At 40.1% G+C, this 23,200-nt stretch overlaps 3 protein-coding genes across 4 annotated transcripts; 1 reads left to right on the plus strand and 2 right to left on the minus strand.

Annotated features, from left to right (window-relative positions):
• The first annotated feature begins 1,388 nt into the window (after nucleotides 1-1,388).
• sys1 (SYS1 golgi trafficking protein) lies at nucleotides 1,389-5,474 on the plus strand. Of its 2 annotated transcripts, XM_050038299.1 has the most exons (5): nucleotides 1,389-1,527; nucleotides 3,141-3,187; nucleotides 3,343-3,605; nucleotides 3,701-3,768; nucleotides 4,096-5,474. In XM_050038299.1, exons 3-5 carry the CDS (start codon nucleotides 3,444-3,446, stop codon nucleotides 4,334-4,336), a joined length of 471 nt encoding a protein of 156 aa, XP_049894256.1. In that variant the 5' UTR covers nucleotides 1,389-1,527; nucleotides 3,141-3,187; nucleotides 3,343-3,443; the 3' UTR covers nucleotides 4,337-5,474. The 2 variants fall into 2 exon arrangements, with proteins under 2 accessions (XP_049894256.1, XP_049894255.1); XM_050038298.1 differs by lacking the exon at nucleotides 3,141-3,187.
• Nucleotides 5,475-7,147: 1,673 nt separating this feature from the next.
• On the minus strand, nucleotides 7,148-13,936 carry LOC126386142 (neuritin-like). Its single transcript, XM_050038301.1, has 3 exons — nucleotides 13,674-13,936; nucleotides 12,719-12,875; nucleotides 7,148-11,967 (listed from the first exon to the last, which is right to left on the minus strand). Exons 1-3 carry the CDS (start codon nucleotides 13,723-13,725, stop codon nucleotides 11,733-11,735), a joined length of 444 nt encoding a protein of 147 aa, XP_049894258.1. The 5' UTR covers nucleotides 13,726-13,936; the 3' UTR covers nucleotides 7,148-11,732.
• Nucleotides 13,937-16,181: 2,245 nt separating this feature from the next.
• On the minus strand, nucleotides 16,182-23,200 carry LOC126386334 (translocon-associated protein subunit alpha-like). The gene is made up of 9 exons (XM_050038599.1): nucleotides 23,042-23,200; nucleotides 21,847-21,965; nucleotides 21,662-21,755; nucleotides 21,333-21,460; nucleotides 19,024-19,158; nucleotides 18,470-18,546; nucleotides 17,480-17,558; nucleotides 17,124-17,217; nucleotides 16,182-16,992 (listed from the first exon to the last, which is right to left on the minus strand). Exons 1-9 carry the CDS (start codon nucleotides 23,109-23,111, stop codon nucleotides 16,928-16,930), a joined length of 861 nt encoding a protein of 286 aa, XP_049894556.1. The 5' UTR covers nucleotides 23,112-23,200; the 3' UTR covers nucleotides 16,182-16,927.

Consider the following 23,200-nt stretch of genomic DNA (forward strand, 5'->3'; position numbering starts at 1 on the left):
GAGAGAGCCTGAACACGTCTCTCCTTGCTTAATCAATGATTATGTCAATTTTCTTAGATTTCCCTTCTATTCCAGCAGTAGTTAATACCACAAGGCCAAATACTTTACCTGATCCACTGTGCTCCATGTTCCCACTGAAGACAGCCAAAAAGATAGATAGATAGATAGATAGATAGATAGATGTGCATGTGTTTTGTGGACTTGGAGAATGCTTACAACCATGTTCCACAGGGAGTTGTGTAGGGGGTACTGTGGGAATATTGGATAGGCTACCCATGTCGCTACTGGGTCCTTGTATAACTGAAGCGAAAGCTGTGGCCATGGCTCTCTGCCAGAGAACTTAAGGTAGTGACTGAAAAAATTAGATTGCGGATACAAGCTGCTGAAATGAGTTTCTTTTGTAGGGTGGCTAGGTTCAGCCTTAGATAGAGTGAGGAGCTCAGACATCTGGAGGGAGCTGAGGTGGTTCGGGCATCTGATCCTGGGGCCTCCCGTTAGAGGTGTTCCGAGCACGTCCAACTGGCAGGAGGCACCAGGGCAGATCCAGAACATGCTGGTGGGATTGCAGATCTCATCTGGCCAGGGAATGCAGAAGGATTCCTCAGGGGGGGGATAGCGTTGCTAAGAAGAGGGCCGTCTGGAGTACTTTGCTCAGCCTGCTGCCCCCACAACCTGGCCTCAGACAACCTGATGAAATTGGAATGGAAATGGAATTGAATATAACAGTATAAGTAGCGTATAGTAGTATATGGATTATCTTTTTTGAAATATATTTTTAATCCTTTGGTTTTCAAAACTCTTTTGCAAGCAACAGATTCTATATTTGTAGAATATATATGTAGAAACCCCTGAGGACAAATATGTTGCTTGGTCCTGTTTGTGCATGTGTGTGTTCGGACCTGTGTGTAATTGACAACAGAGTGAAAGAATTGAATTTCCCCTCGGGGATTAATAAAGTATATAAAAAAAAAAAAAAAAAAAAAAGTCTATAATTGTTTGACTTTTATTTTTATTTCTTTCCATTGTTGTAATAATAATAATGACAATGGATATAATAATAATAATAATTATTATTATCATTATGACAACTTGTTTTTTAGAAACGCTTTGAAAGTACTTACATCCTACGGAAGGTAAAACGGAAAGGATTTCAAAATAAAGGTTGCGCTTGCATATTATGAAAAAAAAATAACCCAAAAACAGTGAGTCCATCGTCCACGGCACAAGTTTAGCGATTATATAATAAATTGTAAGATTTCCTTTCTTGGTTGTTTGCAGAAAACTAATATGGCAGAATAATCGGTACAGATTATCCTAACAAGACATATAAGGTATTTTACATTGAAATAAAGTTTTAAGTGTAAGGTTTTCTTTCCGGATCCACCGCCGTGACTTCCGTGTTGTTAACCAGGCACAGCTAAACGATTACTAGGCCCGGTTTATTATCTGTAGAGTCTAAAAAATAGCAAGAAACCGGATGGATTATCGTTAACGCGGCACCTGAAACCTTTCTAGTCCAGTACTCAGGTCTGTATCAGCTGTCTGTATGTTTGGTTGAAACTGGTTCCCCGCTGCTGCTAAAGAAAACAGCCATGCTAACATGGTGTAACTTGTTGGTCATCTGTCGTGTACCGTTAGACGACGAGACTTCAGTGTTTGTGTTGTTTCCACCCACGGTTAAATGTCTGTGTTCACTTGACTTTTCTATCTGTTCTTTTACTGAACGTCACAGCTGGTTTTGGGTGGTTAATTCACCCACCAAACGGCGCTAACGGGCTGTACTTGGTTAACGTAAAAGGTAACGTTAGCATTGTCTAATCGTTGAGTTTGTGTTGGTGGGCAGGACAGCTAGCTTCGTGCTCCGTTAGCCTGCTCCTGACTTTAATGTGAGCATACGTGACACAGTCAAGGTTGGATACACCCGTGTGTATTTCACGGACATCGACAGTACCCTCCAATTCCCTGTATAATCACATGTAGCGTTATTGAACTGTCTTTATGTGTGTTTCCAGCACTACGCAGTAGCTGTGGCTGTTGTTTTAATGAGATGCGAGACCATAAGCAGATGCTCCTATACAGAGGTTGATGTTTGCATTAACCCATGCTCTTGGTTTAATTAATTATAGCTTTTCTGTTGTCTGTTTACGGTAATTTGACATCACAGTTCTCTTCCAAATAAATATATTAAATAGAGCCAGACTGATAAAAATGATATTGGCTCAAATGATGTAAATCGTTATCCATTTAATGCTCTATCTCGGTCGTTAGGTAAGTAGAAATTGCAGTACAGTAATGCCAAATAAGGCTTGACGTAATTTTAGAACAATGTCCCCATTACTGATTACAGATTGTTGTGTATATTTTGCTGTTGTGTAAAAACGCCCAATAACTATTGCCCAATAAATTGTTTTCAGGCTCTATAAACTCTCAAATATTGATATCAGTATGAGCTTCAAATACCCAATATTGGTTTGGCAATAAAAGTTCAGCTCAATTCCTGCCTCCTACAATTTAAAAATTGTACTTGTTAGCTGTATTCAAGGTGGGCATTATATCAACATTGTGTTGACATGGGGATATGAGACTAGATATGGTCTTAGATTTCGGATATCGTAATATTGTAAGTGTTTTCTTTTTTTGGTTTGAAAGGCTGCATTACAGTAAATTGATGTAATATACTGAACTCACCAGACTGAGCTGTTCATTTGCCTTTACCCACTTAGTCATTATATCCACATTTTACTGATGATTATCAAAAATCTTATTGTGAAAAATAATTTGTGAAAGCACTCTTTGCAACATTGTTATTGAGGTACTTGGTCAAAAATATAATGCTATTTGATTTCTCTGTGTTGCCCAGCCTTAATTTAAGGTTTAGAGTTTATATATTAATGATAAAAAGGGATTGTACTGATAACATAGCTGACCTGTAGACAATGATAAGTTGTAGTTAACTCTGTATGGGGAAAGCAAATAAGGACTGTTTGTACTGCTTAAACTAATCACATGTTCTTTTCAAGGTAAATAAGCCAAGAACCAAATGCCTGAGGTGTCACACAATAATACAAACTAAAAGAGGTTATAGCATTTTCTGCTTTTTCTAATAAAATCGAGCTCATGTGTGTTTCTTTTGATTTTAGCCTATACTTCTTCCACCTGTTAAGATAATGGGACAACTGTTCATAAGGTACTTTACAGCAATGCAGCTGGCTGTATTGTCACTGAAGTCGCCATGATCCTACAGTTATTGTCTTGTTTCAGCGTAATGAAGCAGTTGGGCTTATATTCCAAACTCAAGATGTAGAATATGTTAACGCATTTCATTGACTTTCTGTTTTTCAGATTTTGAGATCACGCGCAGGTCACACTGGATGGCCAAGGTGGTAACAGTCGGGGCCAGCTGTTAACATTGTTTGGGCCTGTATATGTAACATCAGTCTGCAATGGCCAGTCACTTCCGTAGCTACATCTGGGACCCGGTCCTCATTGTGAGTCAGATTGTGTTGATGCAGTGCATCTATTACAGCTTCTTGGGCCTGTGGTTAGCAGGAGTGGACAGTCTGGTGCAGAGTAGTCGGTCACTGGACCAGATCTTCAGCTATGAGGTAAGTTACTAGATCTCTGCCAGTTTGTAATGCATGTTTGTGGCACATTTGTAGACTCCTGAAGTGGTAGTTAAATCTTTGCTCTGCTTTGGCAGGTCCTGGGGTTTGCAACAATGCAGGGCAGGCTCTCAATGATGGCATTCATCTTGAACTCTCTCACCTGGTATGTAATGTCTTCAGTATTTCCTCTGTATATTGAAAGAAACGAGAGCTCTTTACACCTTTTATCAAAAATGCTGTTGTTCAAGCATCTTATGATAAAATGACATAACAGATTTATTCACATCGTCACAACTGAATGATTTCCACCAGTAGGACTAAACACAGTTAGAAAATATATTTATTTACATACTTACATAAAAATAAAAGATCATTTCTCCAGATTTGGTACATGGTAAGACTCGAACATTTATAATTTTGCAGGGTTAATATAACATAAATGAGCATGGCTGAGTAATAGCATAACTTTTCTGTGTCTTTGTTCCTGCAGTGCCCTGGGCCTGTGGTTCTTCATCCGCCGAGGGAAGCAGTGCCTGGACTTCACAGTTACTGTGCACTTCTTTCATATGATTGGCTGCTGGATCTATAATGCTCATCTTCCAGTGGCCCTGTCCTGGTGGCTCGTCAATGTAGCCTGCATGGCATTGATGGCTGTAATCGGAGAGTACTTGTGCATGCGGACTGAGCTCAGGGCCATTCCAGTCAATACTGGACCCAAATCTAACCTGTGAATTGTTGCCGACACCAGACTCAAAGTCTGCGGACGTTTAACCCCTGATGAACTCGCTCAGAGAAGGTTTTTTTTCACTGCTTGCAAAAGAAATGGAGCACAAACCTCCATCAGCGTAGATGTTGGATTGCCATCCATCTCCTCTTCAAGTGACACATCAGATGAACTGATCTATTTATTCATAGCTGTCTGTTTAATGTGGGGCAGTATTAATTCTGTAGCATATTAAGATACATGTTTTCTTGCTGATAAAAGCAGGCGTCAGTTTACACCTTTCTCTGAACCTGTACATTTTATTCTTCATAATTGCATTTTTGTGTTCATGTTAAGAACATAAGCAAGGACATACGATTTCCTACTTTTAAGTTTTGTGGTAATTCTTCTTTTTTTCGGGCTTGTGCATGTCTTCATGTGAATTGAAACTTCAGAGCAGATACAAATGGTCCTAAAAGGCAGCAGGAGAGCAACAACAGCGACATTTTCCCCTCTCTTTGTGTTGATATAGTTACAGGCTGGCTGGGTTGGCAAACAAACATGATCATGTTACAGGATATTAAGGTTTTAAAATGTGAATGTTCCAGTCACATCTTACTGCAATTTAGAGATGCCAATGTTCAGAGTCACCTGTTGCAGCTTTTATTATGTGTTCTTACAGTTGCATCTAAAAGTTAAATGCTGTGTAATAAGTTCAGTGTTCAAACAGGTAGACTATAGTTCCCTGACAAAATAATCAATCATTGTGTCAATCCAAATGTAGGAATCCTTTATAATCTCAACACACAGTCACATATATAAAATCAGGCTTATTTTTACCTTCCTGGATTACGTTTCTACTTTCAGCCTCACAGTGCTCGGTTTAGGCCTCTGTTGTCAAGCTTGTACAGCATTTTGCACAGCTAATGTTATTTGTTTCCGTTTCTTTATGTTATGATGTATTATGCAGACTCGGTGGCCACTTTGGGGAGAGTTTGTCAGCCACCAGCTGTGTTCTGACAGCAGACTGTGTCTGTGTTTCTGAAAACACTATTTCTGTTTGTGGGGACGTGATGTGACAAGTACTAAAATGTGCAGCACTGATGGTTTCTGGAACATTGTCAGCTTTGTCACTCAGCAGTGGCTTTTAAAACCATGTCAAAATCAACTGCGTATTGTTACATTATTACAGATCCTGTAACACTTGTATCTTTTTATTCTGTGTGGTGACTGTAAGATCAACCTTTGCAGCTCTGATGGTGTGGAATATGCAGTGCGTAGGTTTGAATTTAGGTTTCTTAAGTTTATTGTAAGCACATCATTATGCAGAGGGTGAGTTGTTAAAGTTGTACAATAGTACTGCACAGATGATGTTAATTTGTAGGCCAACATGCCGGTTAGCATTGCCCTGGTTTCCTCATCAAAAAGTCAATGTTTTTTTTATCAGTTTAGTGCAGAAAGTAAGCTCTGTGGCAAGTAAACATTTATGATACTTACATGTTTGGTTCAGCAAGATAATCTTCACAAATTAACATCTGCCCCCCACCTAATTTTGAAGAGTAAACGCAATCGCCAGAAGTAAAAAGCTAACGTTAGGCTACAAACAAATTACACTACAATTGCATGCTACCACAACGAGGCTGTAAAACTGTGCTCAGCATGATGACGTTCTGTAGTGTCATTTAGCCATTTGTTAGCAACTATCTTTTTTAAGATGCGTAGAAGCTTAATAATTCACAAATGAGATTTTTACTGATATATTTTATATTGTAGAACAAAACATTGAAATCTCTTGTGTTAAGCACAGACCTTATTTTAGGCATCTAACCAAAAACCCACTGACTCTGAGAGGAGGGTAAAATGCTAACTCATTTCTGGGATTTATGATTCATTCCTGCTCCACTGTAGTTGTACATTATGGGAAATACACTTATTTGCTTTCTTGCTGAGAGTTAGATCAATACCACTCTCATGTCTGTCCATTAAATATGAAGCTTCATCCAGCAAGTAGTTTGCTTAGCTTAGACTGGAAACTCATGAAAAGCTAACCTGTTGTCCAGAGGTGACGAAATTAAACCCAGCACCTCACGAATTAACATGTTATATGTGATCTGATTAAAACTAAAGGGTAAGAATGAGAAGTTGTGGTTTTACTGGAGTTATGTGCTTAGCTATATCTTGGCTGGGTGCAGAGACCTGAGACCTCTTGGAGTCCAGTTGGCATCCGCAACTTCTCTTCGGTTTATCTTACAGAGTACGCAAGATTTAATGTATTAATGAGCTTTAGAGGTGCTTTGGACAAAGCCAGACTAGCTGTTTCCCCCATTTCCACTCTTTACGGCAAGCTAAGCTAACTGGTCGCTAGCTTGAGCTTTATATTTACCACACAAACATGAGTGGTATCAGTCCTCTTGTCTCTCAGCAAGACAGTGAATAAGTGTATATCCCAAAATATTGAACTGTTCCTTTAAGTTACGTTCAAGCCCATGAGTACTCTGTCTAAACCAGTGTCACCTATGATTTGATTATTTCCCGCTACAGTTGCTCTGAGAGTTTCCACATGCAATGCCACCTTTGTATTCTTTAACATAGTTTTTATAATGTATTTAAATACAAAGAGCTCGAGAGATGGACCTATTCATGTGATTAAATTCTCTGACTTGTTTCTAGTGCAGAAACATCACACACAAGGTGTACATATTTTTTTCTCCTCTGTGAAGGTTTAAAAAAAGTGGTGGGGTGTTGGCACCAGCATCAGTGAGTTATGGTACAATGCCAGTGCTTTTGTGCATATGCTGTTTAATAAAACACTAGCAGCTCATATGGAAACATGTAAATCTCAGTGCGGAAACTGCAGGTGAGAAAATAATTGGCCGTTCTGCTTCAGATGTCAAGGATAGGTCTTCTAATGAGGGGCACACCACGAGCGTGTCTTTAGATCTCTGAAAGTTTTCCACCCTGGGCCCTGATCCCTCATTTTCTCCAACCACTGCCTCTTCTGGAAGTGTCCAGGTGGAAAGGAGCAGATGGGAGAGCACTAACGAGTTGAAAAACACTGGTTGCGGTGCTCATTACCAACACTTTGCTTCAGGGAGGGCTAAAAACAGAATCTCTATTCTCTATTATAGTAAAAGAGTCATACAACAGAGGACTTACTGCATCGATTAAAGGCTCTGCTGTTCCAACACCTTGTGTTTCCAGACCAGATCTTTGCTATCCGTTATTTTGCTGATGGTGATGCACACACACACTGTTTGTTTTAAACATGGTGCTTTATTATTACAAACACATTACTTTGCCATATATTGCTTTATACAGTCTTGTAAATAGTGTGCTTTTCTATCAGTAAACTGAAAAAACCCACATGGATACTGAACTTGTTTTACATTCAGAGGTTCTTTCCATGTTTTAACTGTCATCAGGGTTCATTTGTTATGGTCTAATGCTTTATGATAACACAATCATTTTCATGCTTTCTTCAACAGCATACAAAAAGGATAACAGTCCTCTCTTTAAGTGACCATACATATTGCTCATGCTTTGAGGACATCACAACTTGCTTTTGTATTCGCACCACCAGACACACAATGGATGACATAATGCTAGCACTCGTGAGACGTGAAATAAATAGAAACAACTAGAACAAACATGCTAAGGGAGGCGGAGGTGGGTGGGTAATGAATCTGCATAAAAGGGGATGCTGAAACACTGAGGAGATATACAGCCTAACTTCATGCACAGATCGATGTACATGTTGTCCAAGGTAAAATCAACAGATTATTCTTGAAGCACTGTCACAAATTATCATGCATTTAGGATCGAAGGGGTGACGGGAAATATTCAGGAGATTGTCCATGTTTTGATAATGTCTGCGAGGACCATCAGAGTTAAAGGAAATATGCAAATGTTGACACAGATTTGGAAAACAGACAAAACAAATCGATGCTTTCGCTCATTAATTTTGCTCTGAATCTAGGGGACCGCTGCAGTAACAGCAAAAACATCAGATTTATGTGCGGGAATATCACCTCATTTCATAGTGATAAAAAGACAATTACAATTGGTGATACCTCACACGGTTTATTGGCTAAACATGTAAGACGAGCTGGAATGATGCCAGTTATATTTCTAAAAACTGTAATACACATAAATTTATTTCTGTTGAGATTCACTACAGTCAGTCTTGGCTGCTCTTGAAGCTTCAAATCAAGCCAAAGTTTCTCAAAATGCAATCGATTAAAAGCATGAAACAGACAAAGGGAGCAGCACAGTTTGGAATTCATTTCGTGTAATACCATAATTATGCAATGCTTTAACAGATTGATCTTTAATTAGAATATTATAGAGAGAAAAGCGATTGTATATGGATATTTAAAAAAATAAACTGCTCTTTTTCTATTGCTTATAATTTGACTTAAATTCAAGATTTATTTAGGTGTTTAAAAGTTAAATAAATACTGTGTATGAGTACTCTGGCATTAAAATATAATTTTATTATACCTCAGGCTGCATTATATACAGATTCCTCTTTGACATACTTTCCTTATGCAATACTTAAAATGAAAGTTTTAGTAATATTTTGCTAGAGAGCATTTTCACACAAGGTTGAGCAGGAATTAGTGAAACAACACTGAACATTCACACTTTTCTTTTTACACAAACAGGTCAGAAGTTTGATCGAGCATTAAGACTGAACCAAAGCGTGGGGCGAGGCTCTGAGAGAGCGAGAGGGAGGAGAGGTGAACATGTGATGTCGTGTCAAGATGTCTGTTTTTGGTGTCTTTATAGCAGCCGTGCAACATCAGCCACAGTGGGCTGAAGTGTTGGAGGGGAATAGGGGGTCAAAAGTTTTATACAAGTGGCCTGATTGTCACTTACACAAACATTTACTACACTTAGAAACAGATTAAAGGGGCATTTCACCCATAGCACATCTGAATGTTGATTAGTCGCTAGCTTCAGTATTATTAATCTGTCAGATTAATATCTGGTTCAGTCCTTTGGTCCTTTTGCTGATCAATAAATTAACAAATTATTCAAATAGTTTTGTAATGACTGAGAGCAAAGATTTGCTGAGAGATTGCTGTTGTTTTTGGTGAAATGCTCCTTTAAATGTTTCCTTGCAAAGTGACAGCTAATTACATCACGATGGCTTGGCCGTATTTATACAAACTCACTGGAGATTAAAATCTGTGTTTTGGTGTCTAACATAGTAGCTCTTAATTAAAAGAATAGTTCCACTTATGGAGAATAGCACATGCAACAATCGATACCATTCACATGTCTGTACTAAATATAAAGCTACAGCAAGGAGCCGATTAGCTTAGCTTAGCTAAAACAAAAGGAAACGGGGAAACAGCTGGCTGAGTACATCTAAGTCTCACGAATTAACATTTTATATGTTTAATCCTTACAAAAGTGTAAATATTAAAGTTGTGGTTTTAAGCAGAGAGACCACAGACTGTATATAATGATGGACAATGCCTCTCCACTTCCTCCCACTACACAAAAATGAAGCAAAATGTCCCGGCCATGAATTTTTATGCCTCCGTGCCAGCGATAGCCATAGCTGGAGGCATTATGTTCACAGGTTGCCTGTCTGTCTGTCCCATTCTTAGGAACATAATATCTCAAGAACGCCTCAAGGGAATTTCCATAAATGTGGCACAAACATCCACCAGCAGTCAACAATTAACTGATTAGATTTTGGTGGTCAAAAGTCAACGTCACTGTGACCTTGCATTGGTTTCATTTTTGTGGACACACTATCTCAACAACACCTTGAAGGATTTTTTTCAGATTTGTCTCACTTGGACTGCAGAATAAACGGATAAGAAATTTGGTGGTCAAAGGTCACTGTGACCTCACCAAACATGTTTTTGGTTCAAGAATCCGCTAACATGGAGGGGGCTGGGTTTATGGCCTGTACTGCAGCTAGCCACCAGCAGGGGATCGAGATGTTTTGGCCACCTATCTTTATACATAGTCATTGGGAGTTACGTGTCAAACTATTTCTTGGATTTCTTGGTGGGAGCTCGGAGTAGAGCCACTGCTCCTTCGTGTTGAAAGGGGGTCAGTTGAGGTGGTATGGGCATCTGATCAAGATGCCACCTGGACACCTTCCATTGGAGGTGATCTGGGCACGTTTCACTGACAGGAGGACCCGGGGCAGACCCAGAACACCAGGAGGGATTACATATCTCGTCTGACCTGGGACCGCCTCAGGATCCCCCAGGATGAGCTGGATGTCTGGGGTGCTTTGTGTGGCCTCCTGCCCCGCAATCCGGCTTTGGGCAAGCCGTTGAAAAAGGATGGATGGACGGAAATTTCTTGGATGGAAGCAGCCAAACAAGATGTGTGCTAAGCTAGCTGGCTGCAGGCAGTAGCTTCATATTATTGGCTCATTTATGCTCAACGTTAGAAACCCATACAGACATGGACAGAGCCTTCCAGCCATATCCTGTGCTTATTTGGTCCATATTTGTGCATGATCATAGGACACGACGAAGATATTTTAAAAATGGCAGAATGGAATGAATCAGTAATATTGTGAAAGGAATTCCTCCGTTCAAAGGTGTATTGTTACGACCTCTTCCCCTGTTGCTGTGGTCCTTGTTGTCAAAAACGTTTGACTCTGCTCTCTGGTGCCATCTAGTGGATGTATCAATGCCAACATAAAGGACACATGGAAGTATGTGGGCATTGATGTTTGAAAGGAACAGATCTATTTTCGTACATAAAGGGACTATAAATTAGCATTTAGAGTACAGGCATGAGAGTGGTATAGACCTCCTTAGCTACCTCCCAAAATGTTGAACTATTCCTTTAATTATCATGATAAAACCATACAACACATGGTACAGGGAGTGGACACAAAAACATCAACATCTTTCTGTGTTAGAATATAATGAAAACCAGCACAACTCCACAAATACTGCTTTAAAAATGACCTCAGACTTAAATCCACAAAAACACAACATGATAGTGTACATGAATGACATACTCATTGCATTAGATTGTATAGGTGTTCATGATATTGTGTCCACTCCTTGTATATTGGTAACCCAGAGCCACAGGTGTCTGACTGATCTGCTCACACTGTATCTGAAATCCCTTGAATACTTGGAGTGTTTGCTGTAGTCAGCCTGGACTGATCAGCTAGCTAAAATGTAATTTTCTCAAGTGCTCTATCAGTTTCTGGACATAAGGGAGGATCAAGTTGAAGTGTTTGAAGAGATTTCAAACATTATTCACCACAGCAAATATTGATTGGCTTAACCACAGACCTCCGTGGCTCTGTGTCAAAATAATCCTTATTAAAACACTCTCTTAAATCCTTGGCTTTAAGTTTGAACTCAGCAGGACTGAACCCAGGGGGGATTTGAGGCTCTCCTCATCACCCCTCCCATCCACCTCACCCCCATCTATACAGGGTACCAGTTGGGCCCAGCCACGATCAACACGCCTATCAGTGGCAGGGTAAGGGCAGCAAGAGGTGAACTTATGCTTGGCGAGGAGCTGGGGCTGCACAGGTCGAACAGACTCCCCTGGAAGCGAATCTTCCTGGAGTCCTGCCTCAGAGTTTCCCAGATGGAGCTGACTTCCTTCTGACAGTCGGACAGCGCCGTGAGGGCACATGTGTGGAAAGCTTCCCAGTGGCTGTGGCAAACAAAGGATCATCAGATCAACGCTGCGTCTGCCATTTCGCTCAGAATTCATCCCGGCTACAGCACGCAGACGTGCACTGGCTGTTGTGGATTAATTCACTTGCCAGTAATCTATCACTCAGGCGGCTACGGTGGCTTCAAGTAAGTCAAACTGAGCTTTAATTACCATGGCAACTGCATCAGAGAGTGAAACAATATCACAGATGATATTGCAAGAGGGCAATTTTCAGCGGAAGGCTTATGTGTAAATCTTTGTCTTCAATATACTGTGCTCGGGTTGTAATGTGCGTTCGGTAACAATGACAAAAAACGTCCCCAGAATTTCATTACTGCTGCAGCAAAGTCATAAATTATTTAGTACAATGGCTCAGTGTCTCAGCACCATTCATTTCTCTATTCTCCCTCTGAGATCAGGGCATCTGCTCTCTTTCTCTCCAGTATTGTGTCAAGAGATGCAGACTTCATACTGTATCTGTCTGTAATCATTCACTAAATCGTGCACTATTACATTCAAATTGAACTGAAACACAATTCTTTGCACAGAGCTGTACATAGTTTTATATTCCAACCCATCACAGCTGAGTTTGTCTTTCACTTCTCTCCTTCTCTGGTTAAAAGTGATTTAATCAGCTTAGATAAAAAAACACACACACACACACTCTACTGGGGGATGCCCCATGTGCACACATGGATGCTGCATACTGTTCACACATTCCCTTACTGACTGATAAAGTTATTATCACCTGCACACAGCTGCCACTCCCCTCTCGCTGGTCACGTTCTCCTGATAGTTGTCCATGCTCTCTCCCAGCTCCAGGACGCAATCAGAAAAGTCCTTATAAATGTTCTCACACTTCACGTCTGCATCTGAGTCTCCTGACACCATCAGGGGCAGGAATACTGCAAAACAGACACAGGGTGGCTCATTTGACCAGATTTTATTACAAGTTATTATAATATATTTGTTATATGTGGTATTTTTCTTGTGTGTGAAGCAGTCTCAGTCTGATTCCTCCTTCTCTACCACCTCCCTACTTCAAATGCAGCTTAACTTTTTTCCCACAAAAACACAATATTTAATTCAAAACGTGTGTGATTTTGTTGCTTAATAAATACATGCAAGTGTTTTAATATTAATTTGGGAATCTCAAGATCCTGCAATCATGTCATCTGAACTTAACTTCACACAGATGTCAGTGGGCGGTGGGCTGTGAAACAGATGTTGGCAGATAATAGTCCAGACCTCTGCATTCCTTCCACATGGGGTGCAGCACTCTCTTCAGAGCTATTTGCAATTTAAATGCTCAAACATGTCCATAATTTAATATTTCCCAACAGGACAATGCAAAATACGCACAGTGAAAGCACTTAATTTTAGTAAAAGTGACACCTGAGAAGAATAAATCAATTTGTGGGTTTTTATTTTTGGATCTTGCGTGTCCAAAAGCTTGCACACTATCATCTAAGTATAGACATCCAGCAGTATCTATCGTCGATGGGTGTACTACAAGCTGTTGGCCACCGTGCAGGTCTCGTCATGCATCAGTGATGGAGATAAATAAAGATTACAATCATAGCGTGACATTTCTGATGCAGGGAGATAAGAAAGAAGGTGGAAGGCAGTTTTTTCTGTGTCAAACCATCCAAAGTGGCTCGCAGCCCAAAATAAAACCCACGGAGCAGCTCGAGATATCTTACCCAAGGCAAACGCAAGAATCCCTCCGATCTTCGTCGACATGAAAAATCCCATATCATCCCATTTCAAGCCAAGCGGAGGGCGCGGGATGCTGCCGAGGCACTCATGAATCGGAATAAAGAAGCGCAGCTGAGTCACACAGAGCTGATTAGCTGCCCATTATTAATGTGTGTCGGTGTGTATCAGTGATTAAGCGGCGATAAACACTTGGTGGGTGTGTATATACAGTCTTTCCCAGCTCCGGCCGACTGCTGACGTTACCTGCCCCCCGGCGCGCGCTGAGCTCATCTTCCCCCCTCAGCACCGGACAGCTCCCTCACCTCCCTGAGGAGGAGAGGAACCTCCGCGCAACCTCCCTGCAATGCTCCTGCAACACAGGGAGGACGCTCAGGATGCCCCTGCTCATTAGCACACACTTTGTCTGACTTTATAGATTAGAATCTGTTATCTCAGTGTAGGAGCTGCATGCTGTAACACATGTATGACAAGCCCACCATGCAGAGACTGGGTACATCAACATCATTTCCTGAGAAGACCAACATAATTTGGTACTAATTATATGGGTAAATACAGATAAAGTTCTGAGAGTGTTGTTTTGAGTTTCAAAGTATGTAGACACCCATCTCATTATCACAGAAGTACAGTGTTGCATTGGGGAAATAGAGTTCATGTGAATGGTTTGGACTGGACTGTGGAATGAGCAATTTTAATTTGATTTTTAATTTCTATTCATGCACTTATTTTAATTTGTTTTATTTCATTTTAAATTTTAATACCACTGTATTATTGTTGATGATGGGAAGTTTGGTTGTTGTTTTTCATGAGCTACTGGACAGTTGAATTTTGCTTCACGGATGAATAAAGTTCTATTTTTCTACATGTGTGCAAAGACCAAAACAGTAAGGAATTTTAAAAAGTAGCTAAGGAAGTGAAAAATAAAAAGTAAAACTAATACAGTTTTAATTTAATAATCAACTGAATAGAGGTAAAGGAATATATATATTTCTAATTGTAAATTTCTTTTTCCATTCCTTTTTTATTTGGCTCGCTGTATTATTTATTGATGTATCCAGTCAATCACAAAATAAACAGCATAAAGTTAACCAAATGAAAGCAATACATTTTTGATTTCCAGATGCATTTCCTTTAAACTGGCACATTAAAACCAAGTAAGCATTTATTCATCATTTCTATCTAATTGTATGCTTAGAGACAAATTGCACATTGCATGTTTCGCCGACCTGCTGTTCACTGGCTGAGAGACTCTCTAGGTCAGTGGTTCCCAACTGGTTCAGCCACCGGGCCCAGATTTCTCTTTAGTCATTAGTTCGAGGCGACACACTTTAATACATTCAGTGTCATACCTGCATTTGGCCATGTTGTTGAGCTAGTTTGCTGTCTCTGTCAAATAGCTGTCTGTTAGTCACTCACTCTACAGCAGAAAACAGCACTTCAATATAAAAGCTCTGTGCTGGAAATTCACTGTACTTCAGAATGAAGTGTGTTTTTTGTCAAACTTGTCATGTTCATCCCATCAAACCCATCAAAATAAAGCTTTTTTTAAATTTTTTAAAAAAAAGTGTCACAAGTCCCTTGCGGTCCATTTAGAATGGACCCGCGACCCACTTTGGACCATGCCCCACCAGTTGGGAACCACAGCACTAATTCACAATTAAACATTGATTCATATTGGGATTTTACTTTTGTACTCTGAAGGTAGAAAAGGCACCAGAGTGCAGAAAAACCCCACCAAAATAAAGCTTTTTTTAAGATAAAAAAAAAAAGTGTGTTTTTACAAACATGTTTGCGAGTAACTTGCAGTCCATTCACAATGGACCCAGGTCTTCGGTCTTTGGAGTGCAACACATCAGCTGGGAACCACCGCTCTAGGTTACACTACTTAAGCATTTATTTGGAAGAAACTGTTGACGTAGATCAACTGAACACTTTCTCTTATAATTAGATTTTTCATTAGTTTGTGCTTAATTAGGTCAATATTGTTTTTCTTCTGACCAGGAATTAAAGGACCCATAAAAATGTGGGGTTAATGTGACTCAAAATGTCTTAAGAGCTGCAACGATTAGTCCATTAATCAATTAGTTGATCAACAGAAATATTTCCTGATTGGTTAATTCATTAAAAGCAAAACTGATTGTTCCACTTTGTCAAACATGAGAATTATCTTATTTTTCTTGTTTTATTATTAAACATATTTGGGGTTTGGACTGTTGGTTGGATTAAACAAGACATCTGGTGACATCCTCATTTTTCAGTTTTTAGATGTTGTGTAGAACAAACATTTATTCCATTATTAAAATAATTGTGAATTGCAGCCTAACATGCCAGTTCCTTTCAAGTTTGTCTGAGTGACAGCATCCACTGGTGCCATCTTCCTGATGCTGTGTACTGGAGATTGCAAAAACACGATTGCACAAATCACAAACTGTTAAAGAATGCAGACAATATAATAATTAAAAAATAGAAATAAGAGAGCAGCCAGTGGGACAAAATATATTTTGTTCACCCTTTTATTGTTTTTGAAAACATATTTTTTTCCAAAACTAGCAGTTTGACAGACTGCTCCACCAAGAACGGTTACATCACAACAGCAGGTGAAAAAAATAATCCAGGTAAACTAACCTGCAGAAACCTCCAGAGAACACTGTTTTAAATTTGCTTGTAAATGCAGCTGCCTTTGCCCCACTGACAAACAACTCAGTGGGAAACCTCTGAATCAATTGCATCTACTTGTTTTTAACATAAAGCCTTTACAGGGCACTGCAGATATAACACAGATAAGGCACAGTGGTGTTCACATGATCCAGAGGAGGGGGATTCATCTCCTTTAACAGATGAAACAGGAATGCATATCTTTAGCTTTCTGCGGGGCAGTTTGTACCAAAATCCCTTCGTTTTTTTTCCATATAAAAAAGTTTAATTACTTATTGGTTCATCTCTTATCACCTTTCACACAAACATACTGATGAAAAAGTCCCTTCAAATATGAACTGTAGTTCAGTCCTGTTAGTGTCTAAATGGTCTTGTTCTGATCAGAGCAGTAGAGTCCAGGATGCCGTGTTGTCGTGGATCCAGCCGTGCAGCAGGATGAGAGGCTGCGATCCGTACAGACATCTCTAACACATTGCTCGGGCTGGAAATGTTGATCCATTGTAAATGAGAGTCGGGTTACTGTGGTGAGGAAATGAGCTTTGAAAGCCTGACGGACAGTATGATGATGGAAGGAAACAGACGGCTTTTATTGATCTGCTCCAGCTGCCCTATTGGTTCGTTTCCGTGGAGATGCTTTAGGGGAAGCCTTGTCTGGAAGACAGCATATAAAGATTAGATTTATGTTGCTGCATTCTGACAGAGAGTTACAGTAATATGAGAAAAATCACTTCTCTGTATGGCCTGATATTACTTGTGACAGCTGGGGATAAAAATGAACATACTCATGACATTGAGGGTCTCCTGAGGAATCCAGCTGATGTCCACATCGCTCATCCCACCAGTGCCCTTCTCTATTTTCACTGGGAGTCTCTTTTTCTGCAAAACACAAGTTGACATGTCTCATTTTTAAACCATTTTATCCATAAGCCTGTTTAAAGTTCAATTAATCCCTGTTTAATGAGCAGATTGTACAGGGAGGAGGATGGATGACACTCTTTGTTAATGTGCTGCTTTTGACTTTATACACAACATTTTATTTCATTTGCACTGGTAAACCAGAGGAAATTACTCATCAATCTCCCAAGTACAGCAGACCAAACATAAGAAATAAAGCAGCTGATGGAAGACAAACACATACCGTCCTTGTCTCCAGGACCTGGTACATCCCAAAGAGCATCAGGACCACCAGTCCAGTCAGGAAGATGTACATGAACATCCTGCAGAAACAGACAAAATGATTTCTTTAATCAGTGTACAGAAATCACAAAAGGAGTTCAGTAGTTCAGTAGGTGTTTGTGCATACCATACTCTGTCAGTGATGACTTAAGACACAAATAAGACCTTGCAGTTTCCATGCAGTTTAGTTTACTTACATCCCCTTTACAATGCATAGTCACAGTTCAGAGCTAAATATGTTTCCAATGCCTTTTCTGCAATGCTATTTATCTAAATATCTGTAGCAACCAGGCTCAGTTGACGACTGTGGTATGAAAACGTTTCTGACCTCTCAGATATTGTGCGGTCTACTTGCTAAATAATGTATGCTAATTATGATGCAGCACAAGAAAGCCATCAAAAATAGCTATATTCCAACAAATAGCTTCCTTTAACAGCAACTGCAAGTTTTTTGCATGAAGACTGCCCTTAAATGACCTTCAACTGATCTGTATCTGCAACATTTCCTAGTCCATTTGGAGATTTTAGGATGCAAAACACTTTGTTTGGCTTGAACAATTTGCTGGTGACAGTTTCTGCATCTTGCACCAGCAGCACAATTCTGACAACTAATCTCTTTGTGCCAATTTCACACCTCCTTTTACAGGTTCTTACATGTGCAATAGTCTAGGAAAGCTGGTATTGTGAAGCCTTAGAGAGCTGGATGTAGCCTTAAGGGACATTTTGGATAAATAATAGGTGGAAAACATAATTAGATTTATACACCACTTCCACAGAACTGAGATTGGTTTAATATGTCCTGCTGCCTACTCTGATTCAGTCAGTTTGGCTCTACTCCATAGCTTGTGAGCTTCCTTTCATTTTTGCAGTGAGATAATATGAAAGAACAAAAACATTTTCTACATTTTCATTTACAATTATGTACGTGATAGAACATAGAAGAAAGCCTTACGTTTCTCCGTCCAGTCCCTCTTCTAGCTCAGTGATGGTGACAGTCTGGTTGTAGATGGCAGTCTGAAACACGCTGCCCTGAAGAGAAAATTAAAAAACTAGTAAGCAAATACTCTTCGTAAACAAGTACCTTGAACTTTCTCGAGTTTTTAGAGCTGCTCTATAACAATCTGAATGCCATTATGAGTCAGCATCTGTCACATCATTCGTTAACAGCACAGAAACATCAGTCAAAGCTCAGCAGGCAGAAAATAATGACAGTAAGGAGCTGCCTGTCCTCCCAATTACACAAAAAATAGGAAAAAAATAAAGCTGTAACAAGAATATAAAGACACACTGCTGCGCTGACAATGGCTTCCTCAGGCATCCATTTTCATGAATCATCAAAATTTGAGGTGGGCTGTGGAAAAACCTTCCTGCAGAGCATTTTGACAGTCACTGCCTCACATCATCACACTGCCTCTTCTCTAACATGTCCACCTGAACCGACCTCGAGCACCGACCACCATTACCACATATATTTTTTCATGAATAAATAATGACAAACATTTTTACCTCAGAGTCGAGATAGTTGAGGAGGATAACAAGACCAAATGGGCGACCCGCCATGGGCTGGGCTGGGATGAAGGAGTACTCGAAGGAGGCCTGAGCCTGGGGCTGCACGACAGTGCTCAGAGGCAACGCTGTGAACTACACAAAACATACATCATTAAAAAGATGACTTTTTTTGGCAATACAAACATACACATACAGTAGAGGCATAAATGATAATGTTGTGGATTTTTCTGTCTTCTGCTAAAAATAAAAAAGGCTAGACATCTATGTGGTGTGCAGTGTGTGAGCATCAGTGTGTGAACATGTGCGATACTGTAACAAATTTAAATTTACACAGGCCTAAAGGAATACTCCACCCCTCAAATACTCATCTGTATATCAACGACTCATCCTTGTTATGTTGTTTTCATGAAGAAAACTGTGTTTTTCTTGCATGCCTCCATAGTGAGCGAAGCATCCAAAAACTGATAAAATTCTTGATGAAATAAAGCCATAGGGGGCTGCGTTTAACAACAGCAACACTTTAACCAATGTACAAACTCTCACACAAGTAACACAGTACAGTCCAGGTCTCATTTATCCAGTCGTATGCTCCATACTTCCAAAACTCACATTTTTGCTAAAACCTTAAAATTTCAAACACTTATCCATAAACATTCTCATGCAAAGAGAAGCAGCAGGCCTGTGCTGTTTATGCTTAAGTGTTGTAAGTACAACAGTTTTAGTGAAAATGCAACTGTTTGAGAACCACTGAGCATACGACTGGGTATATCAGACTTGGATTATACTGCATGAGCTGTGTTACCCCCAATTTCCACATACTCTGTCTGCGCATCTGGAGCGACCGACAGCGTGTACCGTCGCCTACTGGGTGCGTTTCTGGAGTGCCGCGCCATGTAGCGGAGCCACAAGCTCACACGTGGGAACTGCGAAATCACACGATAAAAAGCACCATTTACTCCCAAAACTCCTGCAATTTCACACCACGTTTTCTCCTTTCGGTTTGTATCCTTGTAGAAAGGATGCATGTTGTCATACAAAATACTATGGTTTTCCACTTTAACTATGAGTTTCTCCTTGTCCATTTTTAAAAAAAATTGAGAGTTTAAAATCCGTAGTCTGTGCATTGTGTTGTATTTTGAAATATACCGGATGCTGTGTGCGTTCTGCTTCCGGTCTGGTGCGATCTTAGCTACGTGGCTTGACGTGCTATGGATGCGCAGTCACTGAAAAATAGACCTGGCGCACTTCTGGGACACTCCAGAGACGCTGCGCAGCACGCGCTTTGGAAATGAAGCTATTCACTAGAATGGGAGCGTATCTGCTACACAGTGTGCAGCGCGGCACAGACAGAGTATGTGGAGGTTGGGGGTTAGAGTTTGTAAATGGTCAGGGTGTAAATCACTGGTTTCATCACGATGCGATATCATATAAATTCTTTGGACAACAATACGGTATTTGCCAATACAATTTTGAGATAATAACAATATTGTTTAACAAAGGTACAAAATTCAGCTCAATAAAAACTGTCAAGGTTCACAGACATGTCGTTTTTTGTTAGTCACCAACTATAGGCTGAATGTTTATGTTGCATAAATTAGCCTAGCGGCTAGCAGACTTTCCTCCATTTATAACTTCATAAATTACATGTCTTATTTACGTTTTTTGAGCCGAAAAAAGTGTTGAAACAGAGTTTTTAATGTTGCTGTAGTGAGAAGAATGAGATGCCCGTCCAGGCTGGTGATGTTACATCGTATTTTATGTCACAACAGCATGGTTTATGTATGACATGTGCTCTGTCTGTTGACCCCTTTTTCTCAGAAATCCAAATTATTTCCACACTGCTGATTCATGCCCGAGTAGATAACGTTAGCCTCATCGTCTTTCTCTTGGCTGCTTGCCATCTGCCTCCCGCTATTTGATGATGACACAGACTTTCAAAATAAAAGCGTATCCTAAAGATGACGATATAAACACTGACTCGATATATCGATCCAGATCCAGAGATCATTACACCCCTAGTAAATGGATGTTTTGATATAGTTTTGCTGCTGTTAAACGCAGCCCCCTGTGACTCAAATTCACCAAGAATTTTCTTTGTTTTTGGATTCTTCGTTCACTGTGGAGGCATGTGAGAAAAGTTTTCACCACAAATTCAGGTAAACATAGGGTGGGTAATTATACAAATGATCATTTGGGGGGTGACATATTTCTTTAATGGTTTTATTTACTACATACTCCAGATTAAGTCAAAAGATAAAGAAAATGTTTCTGGGTGTTTTTTTTTTAAATGTTGAGATCAAACTTACATTCTGGATGTAGAACTGGAAGTCTTGGGGGTAACGGAAGGAGGCCTCCAGTGACTGAACGGTGAAATCCTGACTTCCTTTGTTGGTGAAACCCACCAGGAACCTCACAATTTCATTGGCAGGGAACTCTAAATGTATGAAGAATCCAAGTAAATAATCAATATATTAAAAAACATGAATAAAACGAAGGGACTAGGTTATAAGATGTACTAACAAAGCCACAGTATTGCCTGATATGTTGCCCCATAAAACAAAAGCAGTCTAAGATGATGTCTTGACACAGTGTTAAAGCTTTGAAAGTTCACTGAATAAAAAAAACAAAAAACTACCTTCTCCGGTCATGAAGATGATGGTCGTGTCGGCATCGGGGTGAGACGTTAACTGTTTATCACCTGCTTCGTCAGCATCGTCTTCGTCTCCTTCCTGAGGAGGAACATCACATGACATCGTAACTTGAACATCTACAGGTAAACCTATGGTTTGCTGTGCTGCTGTATGATGAAAACAAACATACCGAGGGTTGTATCTGATCTTCCTCAACGAGCACCTCTTCATCATCTTCCTCCTCATCTACTGCAGCATCTGCGTCCTCAGCGATGTCCTCAGCAGAGTCTGGGTCTGCAGAGACATGGCCTGCATGGGGAAGAGGACAAAACGGTATATGTGAGCGAAAGTTTGTCCCATCATAATACTGATTAAAAGTGTTTTCCTGGTGTTAAAACTGTTTGAGTCGGGGTATTGTCTCTGACGGCTCGTTTTTAGTGAGCGAAATGGACCATTATGTGCACATTTACTAATTTTTTTCTTTCATTCAGTTTTTTGTGTGTCTCTATCTTCCGCAAATGCCAGCAGTCATCCCTAAGGATCACCACAATTTATCAAGTTATGTCAACATAAAGGTGTTTTAAGTGGTTGTTTGTGGACAAAGAAAAGAGAAGCTGGGAAAAGAAAGTGATTTTTCTCCTGAAAAATGAAAATGCAAAATATGTAGCTGGAATATTACACACCATAATGACCACTGAGAAAACAAATCAATGAGTAAAACGTTTTAAAGTGATGCATCAGCTGGATTAACCTGGTAGTAACGTACATGCAATGCACTGTAACATGAATGGCTGAGTTTTCTGACACATTGTACGTGTTGATACATTCTCCTTATAGCCTGGTATTTCCTTGCAGGCAAACTGGCTACATTTGTTGTCGGTATAAAATGAGAGCAGCACAATAAAAGTCCCAGTTTTAATGTAAGTGAGCGGGAAAAAAGTTTAAGAAACCTACAAACACACAGTGAGAGTAACCATGTTATCTATGGTGACGTGTCCCAGCCTGAGGGAGCCGTTAACTGCTGCTGCATCCATAAGGACTTTTAGACTTTGCCTAAAATCACCTCTAAAGCTCACACAGTCAAATTTAACTCCACATTTAATGGCTGACATCTTTTTTTCGCGTTTGGACGGCAGCAGCTGGCTGCAGACGACCATTTTCAGAGTAAAACAGACGAGCTACAGCTCTCCTGTTCCTATGAATGAACAAAGATAAAACGTACATGCATTAACGATGGTATAGTTTTGGTGAAGACTTCCAGCTGCTGGTGAAAAGCTGCGGCACTATGCCACGTCAATATGTGAGGCTGTCTTAAAACTTTATAAGTGTTGCTGAAGTAAAGCGACGACATAAAGAGTCTGTTTCAGAGGAGAAATGTAACTTACCGATGGATATTAACCCGCAGGGGAAGGCCAGGAGGAACAGCAGTAGAATTTTGGACCCGAAATTGAACATTTTTGTTGGAGTTGAAGCTGGAGTTAGTAACACATCAGCGTTCAGGAGAGGAGAGGACAGTGGAGGGACAGGGGGCGGAACAAGAGGAC

This window comes from Epinephelus moara, chromosome 24 (genome assembly GCF_006386435.1).
Source record: "Epinephelus moara isolate mb chromosome 24, YSFRI_EMoa_1.0, whole genome shotgun sequence".
NCBI classification, from domain to species: Eukaryota; Metazoa; Chordata; class Actinopteri; order Perciformes; family Serranidae; genus Epinephelus; species Epinephelus moara.

What these genes read in the sequence shown, in the direction of transcription:
- sys1 (XM_050038299.1), top strand. Translation starts at nt 3,444, where the DNA reads ATGGCCAGTCACTTCCGTAGCTACATCTGGGACCCGGTCCTCATTGTG. An exon ending in ACCAGATCTTCAGCTATGAG is followed by an intron (nt 3,606 to 3,700) that starts GTAAGTTACTAG and finishes CTGCTTTGGCAG; the next exon opens with GTCCTGGGGTTTGCAACAAT. An exon ending in ATCTTGAACTCTCTCACCTG is followed by an intron (nt 3,769 to 4,095) that starts GTATGTAATGTC and finishes TTGTTCCTGCAG; the next exon opens with TGCCCTGGGCCTGTGGTTCT.
- LOC126386142 (XM_050038301.1), bottom strand. Translation starts at nt 13,725, where the DNA reads ATGGGATTTTTCATGTCGACGAAGATCGGAGGGATTCTTGCGTTTGCC. An exon ending in GATTCTTGCGTTTGCCTTGG is followed by an intron (nt 12,876 to 13,673) that starts GTAAGATATCTC and finishes TCTGTTTTGCAG; the next exon opens with TATTCCTGCCCCTGATGGTG. An exon ending in GGAGTGGCAGCTGTGTGCAG is followed by an intron (nt 11,968 to 12,718) that starts GTGATAATAACT and finishes TGTTTGCCACAG; the next exon opens with CCACTGGGAAGCTTTCCACA.
- LOC126386334 (XM_050038599.1), bottom strand. Translation starts at nt 23,111, where the DNA reads ATGTTCAATTTCGGGTCCAAAATTCTACTGCTGTTCCTCCTGGCCTTC. An exon ending in TCAACTATCTCGACTCTGAG is followed by an intron (nt 18,547 to 19,023) that starts GTAAAAATGTTT and finishes TTTTCTCTTCAG; the next exon opens with GGCAGCGTGTTTCAGACTGC. An exon ending in AGGTCCTGGAGACAAGGACG is followed by an intron (nt 17,218 to 17,479) that starts GTATGTGTTTGT and finishes TGTGTTTTGCAG; the next exon opens with AAAAAGAGACTCCCAGTGAA.